Source organism: Cydia fagiglandana, chromosome 10, assembly GCF_963556715.1.
Source record: "Cydia fagiglandana chromosome 10, ilCydFagi1.1, whole genome shotgun sequence".
NCBI lineage: Eukaryota > Metazoa > Arthropoda > Insecta > Lepidoptera > Tortricidae > Cydia > Cydia fagiglandana.
This window is the reverse complement of record NC_085941.1, coordinates 12,253,906-12,262,285: the sequence shown is the minus strand read 5'-3', so window position 1 is coordinate 12,262,285 and position 8,380 is coordinate 12,253,906. Positions and strand designations below refer to the sequence as shown.

At 37.2% G+C, this 8,380-nt stretch overlaps 1 protein-coding gene across 1 annotated transcript; it reads left to right on the top strand.

Moving 5' to 3' along the window:
* Window positions 1-443: 443 nt before the first annotated feature.
* LOC134668332 (circadian clock-controlled protein daywake-like) lies at window positions 444-7,817 on the top strand. The gene is made up of 6 exons (XM_063525813.1): window positions 444-618; window positions 2,177-2,390; window positions 2,614-2,829; window positions 3,673-3,803; window positions 6,326-6,481; window positions 7,580-7,817. The coding sequence occupies exons 1-6, from the start codon at window positions 558-560 to the stop codon at window positions 7,729-7,731; spliced, it is 930 nt and encodes a 309-aa protein (XP_063381883.1). The 5' UTR covers window positions 444-557; the 3' UTR covers window positions 7,732-7,817.
* Window positions 7,818-8,380: the final 563 nt, after the last annotated feature.

The window sequence follows — 8,380 nt, the reverse complement described above, 5'->3', positions numbered from 1 at the left end:
AAGTTCCTGTTTAATATTTTAGTTGGCCGGTTAATAAAGCCTAAAATGAATAACGACATTTTTGTCCGCTTGAATTTAACCACGATATATTGAATGAGGATCCATGAGGTTCTTGTATGCACGTGTCCGCCCAGCGCCGAGCCATGCGAGCCTGGCAACATGCCAATCACTAACGCTGCGTAGCGAACGAAACGCAACTGTCACTGTCACACTAATATGGAGGAGTGATAGAGAGACAAAGCGATTCGATAGCGAAGCGCAAGCGATTGTCACCTTGGCTAGGCCGCCTAGATCAGCATTCGTAAGTTTAAAACCTAACCTTGAGTTGATACTGATTTGACATACTGGATAAGTGCAGGCGAGACGCAGTGCGAGTATTTAATCAAGATCAAATTTAACAAAGTTTGAATGCTGCTCCTGACTGTGAACAGATAGCTTTGCTTATTAATTTACCTTGACACACGCAGTGTTCGGCCGAGTTTATATATATCAGTTGTAAACGACGCTCTGCATTGAACATTGAGAAAGCTTCGAGTTGGGTGTTGGATTAAAAAAAGATGGGTGCCATAATTTACTCCCTCGTGGTATTGATGCAAGTGACTGCGTTGCTGTCTACATGTAAGTGTCTTCTTATAAAAATTGTACTTTTTATTTGCGAGTGTATGTTTATTAGAACAATATATTATCTAAATACATGTATGTATAAGCGAGATAGATCTAAACTATTAAAATAAATAGAAAAACATACCTCTATACAACTTGATAGTCAAATCCTAACACGTCTTAACAACTAATATCTTATGATTATTGTGTACTATTTTTTAGGTAATGTCATAGGTACCCTACCACCGGTAGGTATTATATTTTGATACCATAGTAAATTGATTTATGAGCAGTTAAGTACCTACATGTTTTTTTTTAATAGGTTACCTACTGTGTTATTATAGTTAATGAGTCAATTCTATATTTTTTATGATTTATAATATGTTTTAATTACGTGGCTTCATTTTGACTTTTAATAAGTAGAATGACTACTTTTTCGGATATAAATGATATAATTATGGTCATTAACAAAATAGTGCAACAGCAGATAAAGTAAGAACGCTAACTATTATAATGTCGAATAAGTTTCGTGTAACTACAACAACAACTATTATAGCTTCGTGAAATAATATAATTACCAAGAAATTTTAAACTGCTCCTACACAAAGTAATTATTCTTTTTTAAAACGATCAGCAAATTGTACCAAACAGAACTACCACCCAAATAACTTTTTAATTTTATCATTAATACTTAAAACAAACTATGCTCTTAAAAATAACACGTAAGTACGTGTATTATTTTTCCAGAAAATAAAATCGCACACTTTATTCTTCCTATTAGGCCCTTTTAGTCCGTGGAATGCGGAATACAAAGAGTTCAAAATAGTCTTAACGCATAAAAGATTTGGATATTTTCACATTCACCTTAATACGCGATAGGTACCCGAAACCTCTTAAGGAACATTTTGTCAATCCAAATCCTTAACCGCTCAACTTCAATGTTGTTTAGGACGTCGTTGTTAAAGGAGGTCCTTCTTGAAGATTAGCCTTACTAACAGGATTACATTAGTAGGTATACATTACGGTGGCACGACAACAAAGCTTCATTAAAAAAATCGTTTGTTGTTGACCACGGTCATAGCCAATGTAGAATGTAGGTATGTAGGTAGTAAAAATACATAGAAATGTTTAAAATATTAACTACATCCGAATGGTAAATAATGATATTTTAATTACGAATATGTTTCGTGTAGTTATAATCGAATGCTATCTTCATTAATTGCCGAAGTATAATTCTAACCATACCTAATTTAAATTGTAGTTGATTATATGGAATTTTGATCCTGTATTCATTATTGAATAATTACCTAATTATTATTAAACTGACAACATGGACCGTATCATTACATCCTTTTAATGTATGACTTCTTTTTATATTATTTATAATATGATATAAAATACTAATACAATATCCCAAAACTTCTCAAATAATTTAACCACAACTACTTATACCGGGCCCGGGCGAAGAGCTGGCAGCTTTTTCGCGCTCCGAGCCTTCTTTAGAACTTCTAATATAATTGTAATTTTCACAACATAAAAACATCTCAAAATAATATGAACTTGTGATTTTCAGCACCCACAAAATGCAAGCCATCAGACTCCGACTGCCTGAAGTCAGCGGCTCAAGCCTTGACGCCGCTGCTCGCGGCCGGCATGCCCGCGCTCGGCACGGAGCCGCTAGACGTGATGCGCGTCGACGAGATCCGCATGGACCTGGCCGGCCTACGGCTCAACGTGACGAACTCCAGTATCAAGGGGCTTAAGAACGCAGTTATTGACAAGATCAAGTAAGTAGTTCAGGTCAGAACCTTTGAACTTCGACTGCCCGAAGTCAGCGGCTCAAGCCTTGACGCCGCTGCTCGCGGCCGGCATGCCCGCGCTCGGCACGGAGCCGCTAGACGTGATGCGCGTCGACGAGATCCGCATGGACCTGGCCGGCCTACGGCTCAACGTGACCAACTCCAGTATCAAGGGGCTTAAGAACGCAGTTATTGACAAGATCAAGTAAGTAGTTTGGGTCATTACAGAACCTTTGAACTTCGACTGCCTGAAGTCAGCGGCTCAAGCCTTGACGCCGCTGCTCGCGGCCGGCATGCCCGCGCTCCGCAAGGAGCCGCTAGACGTGATGCGCGTCGACGAGATCCGCATGGACCTGGCTGGCCTGCGGCTCAACGTGACCAACTCCAGTATCAAGGGGCTTAATAACGCAGTTATTGACAAGATCAAGTAAGAACTTTAAGTCACTTAAGAACCTTTGAACTCCGACAGCCTGTCGAAGTTATTGACAAGATTCAGTTTAGTAAAGCCATGAAGGCATTAGTTTAGGTTAGTCGAGAACCTTTTTAAGAATGATTGGATTAATTAACTTGTCTTTAACATATTAAATATAAAATAACTTAAAAATTATTGGATGAAGGCAGTATCACAAGTGAGAAAGAAAGGGAATAGACAATGAGACACTACGGCACGGCACTTACTTCGATTTTATTCAAACCTACCACTATAATTTTCATACGATATGTTGTATCTGTTTCTGCCAGATGGAAGAATCACCACTAATAATATTTACTAAGCCTTCAAATAAAGGCTAGTTCGGCGGGTCTCGCAAAAAACTTGTCAATAAATAAGTAAATAATATCCTTGGCAATTGGAAACAACATGTTTATCGATGATAATAAAGCACTAAACAGTAGTCAAACATTTCAACATGTTGTTCAGCACCTTTATTATGGCCCCATAAGACGTAGGTACGAGTTATCGTGACTGTAAGTAAATGTCATCAAACATAAGTCATTGTTAATAAGGTAACAGTAGGGTGTCATCTATTGGGCACCGGGGTATTTACCTTATCGATGATAATAAAGCTCTAACTGTATCCAAACGTGATCCTACATTTTAAGCATATATTGTATCTTTAGCACCTTCATTATGGCCCGATATTTTAGCCCCGACTAGATGGATTATAAAATATTTAAACATTATCTGGTTATGTCTATTAGTCCTTTGAAGTCTGATAATGCCTCAAATGCGATCGCTTGATCAAACAAAAGCTTATTAACATTATTCCAGATTCGACATGGCAAAAAAGCAGCTGGTGATTTTGTACCACGCTGACGTGGAGCTCACTGGGCAGTACAAGGCAGCCGGCCGGCTGATCATTCTGCCCATCAGCGGAGATGGAGACGTCAAGATAGAACTCAGTAAGACTTTCTTTCCTTAGGCCTTATTCTTCGACTGACACTTTACGTTGCGTAAGATGGCAAGTTGGCAACATATAACGTGATGCTGTACACACAGTTGACACAATTCCATACCCGCTTTATGAAAGGAATTCATTCATAAAGTGGGCCTGACTACCAAACAGACGTTGAAGCTCCTCCACTCTTTTACCCATAAGTAGTTAGTTTTATTAGGTAGGCATTTTCCACAAATCGGCAACTAATTGTGAGTAAATGAGGTAGCGCTACTATAACCACCCCAACAAGGTTTTCAGGTTGTGTGTATTTTGCAATAGCAATGACCGTTTCCAATTTGTTAATGTACGGTCAGTGCTGTGCAAAGCATAGTCCACATGTAACTTTTTTAGAAATACGAGAAGGTACCTACTTGGCTTACAACATTTTCCGATAGTGAGATGGGAAAGTGCATCAACGGTAAAATTACCTCATCGGCACTTAGCCGCCTTTGTTAAGACAATGACAAGGGGGAAGACATGGGGTAAGCCCCATATTTGCAATTGTCCTAGTCTTGCTGATCGTACCGTTTATTTCCTTGAAGCGATTAGAGTCTTTAATGGGAACGAAGAAGCAAATGGCAATTAGCACTAGCAGCAGTAATGGAGTTAGTTCCTTGTGTACAGTCAAGTATAAAAATTTGGGTGCATATAACTTACTAAAAAATACGTCCCATAGTTCTTAATTTGCTGACGTAAAGAGCTTCAGTTTTCTATAGAAAGCATCACGTGTTCACCGGTCACCTGTCAATCCTGTCATAGAATAATAAGTTTCGGGCGCCCCCGGGCCCGGACCGTTCTAGCGTGAGGCATCAAAGGATGCCTAAAGAGACAAGAGTAAAATAAGTAGGCTGTTCTAAGAGTCGTTCCCTATAGTTGGTGGTCAGTTTTTAATAAAATGGTGCTAATACGAGTACTTTGCTATGCACTTAATGTACAGATAATGTATATAATACATTGTAAATATATACAGTGGGTACATTAACGTTTACTTAATTAACTGAGTGTAATTAAAATTAATTTGAATCAACACTTGTTTTTCATGATCAAAGATAGCCCGAGTGACTGTTTGTATTATTTCTACTCAGGATCCCAGAAGAGAAAAAACTAGTGATGTACCGACTATTGATTTGGCCGACTAGCCGACTAATCGGCGCCCGAATGGCCGATTAGTCGGCCGACTAGTCGGCTAGTCGGCCAGATCATTTAATAGTTTTTATAAGTTCAGGTGAAAAACAATAGTTTTGCTCCTTTAGTCGCACTATTCATCATAATAAAATTTAGCTTGGCTAAAAGGTGTTCTCTACAGGTCATTTAATCTCAATCTTAATGAATATTTTAATTATTTATTTCAAAGAAACTATCTATGTGTAACAAATTGAATATAAAATAACTTATTAAAATAAACTAAAACTACAAACAAATAAAAATTAATACTAAAATAAACTACAGGTTCAAAGATCACAAGAATCCTCGTTCAATTTCTGTCTTTAGTTCTTTTATTTTACGATCCTGAGCAGGCAGTACAGATAGTAGGAGGTATTTCCAAGGCTCTCTTTCCCGTACGTAGTCGCCAGTTAAGAACCTCTCCCCTGTGGTCAGCGTCTTTACAAGCAACTTGCCCTGACTAAGTCTCTAAATTTTGCATTAACATTTAAAAAAAAAACGGAATAATAATAAAATAATATAACTATCGAACTTGCACATAAAATTACACGAGAATCAGTTGAGATCGACCTGTAGAGGAAAACACTAGCCCACCAACATACGACAACGATCAAACGGTCCATTATATGAACAAAAGTTTTCGTTTGCACCCTGAATAGGTATTTTAGTAAAATAAACATAAAACATATGGTAAATATTGACTGTTGATTTCTTTTTTTTCTGTTATTCTTTTACTGATAAAGTGCCGACTAATCGGCCATTTTTGCCGACTAGTCGCCGACTAATCGCCGACTACAAATGTGGCCGGATAGTCGGCTTTCCCGACTAGTCGGCGACTAGTCGGTACATCCCTAGAAAAAACGTGTCCCCAAATTTTTTGGTCCGTTTGTTACGGTTTTCAATACAACCTGTAACAACAAAACGGACAAAAAAACATTGTATTTAATATTGGGAACACTTTTTTTCTCATAATAGGATCGAAATAGCTCTTGATTCTGAGAGGAAATAATATAAATATTATTCAAAATATAAAATGCAAGTTGGGGGTACAGCTTTAAATACAAATGTCTATAAAGAAATAGGTACATATCAATAGCTTAAACAGAATAGGTATGGCGTATATGTATTTCGTTTTTTCAGAAAACTACTTATTCAGAGATGTTGATACCTTTCACGATAAATAATATAAAAATAAATGAAAGAAATAATATAAAAAATCTAAATATAAAATGCAAGTTGGGGGTTTACTTTAAATAGAAATTCCCATAAAGAAATAATAATAGCTTAAACAAAATCTGGCGTATATGTATCTCGTTTTTTCAGAAAACTACAATTCAAAGATGTTGATACCTTTCACCATCGTGAAGAACAAGGACGGCAAGGATACGATGCACATGAAGGAGTTCAAAAACGAATTTGACATTAAAGACGGAGCTCACTACTCGTTGACCAATCTCTTCAATGGCAATAAGGTTTTGAGTAAGTAAAACTTGCGTGCATTGCTTTATTGATATTGTTGGATTAAGAGTAACTTAAGGAAAAAAAGTCAGTTTTGAGTTTCGTAGACCAAGTAATCGTTATACCTACTTTTCCCATAACCGTCGCTGTCCGTCTGTCTGTCTGTTCGTCTGTCTGTCTGTATCTCATTTTTGCCGTATTGTTTTTTGCCATTTTGCGTAATGGTGCGGAACCCTTCGTGCGCGAGTCCAACTTGCACTTGGCCGGTGTTTTACTAATAACAGGGGTCCTTAAAGCTTTTTTTATTTGATAGCAAGTTGCGTTTTAGACATGTGTTTAGTAAAATGGGAGTTTAATGCCAACTTTTACAATTGCTTCCGATTAAGTATACTGGTATTGTCCCCGTGATCTTGGAGAAGTCTGGCTAACGTTGACATCAGTATCTTCTAGCTGCACAAGTTTTCCAAACTACCCGCACTTGAAAGAAAGAAAGAAAATACATTTATTTAACGCCACAACATATTACATATAGAAAACAAAGACATACAGACATAAAAAAAAGCATTGGACGCTAAAATAGGACCCCACTCAGCATGATGCCGCGGCAATCCGTGGCGCTGGTTTTCAGAGGGGACCTGACTTAAAACTAAAGCTGACTTAAAACTTGATCTTGTTTATCAACTTGAAGCACAGAATAATTTCCTCCTTCTGTATGGTAGTAATTAATAGTACTACCGTACAGAAAGGAGACTTCCTACAAAAACGAAGTTTAGCGGTTCAGGGTCGAATCATTATGTCCCTTTCTAATATATGGCACTATCCCTTTCGGCTATTTAGCGTTGTCAAAAATCAAGTGATTATCTTATCTGTGGTCGTGCACGCAAAAGGAAGTCAAGTGGTGCCAACCCTAATAATTGCTCGGAGCAATTTTGAGCCGAGCGGAGCCGAGTTTGACCGAAGTCAGGAGTTTCGCACCCCTGCTTGAAGTTTTTGCACACTAGGGATGTAACTCAGTCGATATACTATACAGTACTCACGATGTTTGATTTTACAACCTACGATATTCGTTTTCACTAGAGAGTATGCCTAAAGAAAAAGTAATAATTGATCTTTTTACAGGTGATAGTATGCTGAAATTTATGAATGAAAATTGGAAGCTCCTATCCACAGAATTCGGAGGAACCTTGATGCAGAAACCAAACAAAAAGATATTTCACGTAATTAGAAAGTATCTGCAGAACAAACCCATAGACGAAATGTTAGATGTTTAAGATTTGTATACCAAAAACTAGTCATAAATAGATATAAAAGTATATAAATATAATATTATAAGTGTATAGATATATTATATATAAATTGTTAATGCCAGATGGACCTAGGACAATGTGTAAATTTTTTGATTTTTTTTCAATGAAGTGAACTTTAAGTAATCATGTCACCATATAGTTAGGTACTTGTTCCTAATTACCATTAGTGATATTGCCTTTTCGTGTAAAACTATCAGCAGCACTTCAGCTGAGCATACCAATGGCCTTCGGTCGATCTCATTTTCAGGTAAGTTTCAGATTGAGTAAGGACCAATTTGCGGCGTCAGTATTAATATTATTATCGGGAAAATATTCTAGAACGATGTTTTTTTGGGGGGTCTATATTGTTTCCCAAATAGTTTTAAGTCAATGTATTTTTTGTCCGAATTTTCGTTAGTCATAATTGGTTTTTCTCAGAAACGCGTAACTTTTCAGGATTGCCATAAAACAAACCTAACCTAACCTAACCTATCTATAGAATAACCTTAGGAAAATCCTGAAAAGTTAACGGTTTCAGTTTTATGACTAACAATATATGACAAACAATACAATATGACTTAAAACTTTATGGGAAACAAGGGGACCCCTTTTTTGGGCCTAAACTAAATACCTA

Coding starts and splice junctions, on each gene's coding strand:
- LOC134668332 (XM_063525813.1), top strand. CDS start 558: ATGGGTGCCATAATTTACTCCCTCGTGGTATTGATGCAAGTGACTGCG. Junction 2,391..2,613: donor GCAGTTATTGACAAGATCAA/GTAAGTAGTTCA, acceptor GATCAAGTAAGT/AGTTTGGGTCATTACAGAAC. Junction 6,482..7,579: donor CAATGGCAATAAGGTTTTGA/GTAAGTAAAACT, acceptor ATCTTTTTACAG/GTGATAGTATGCTGAAATTT.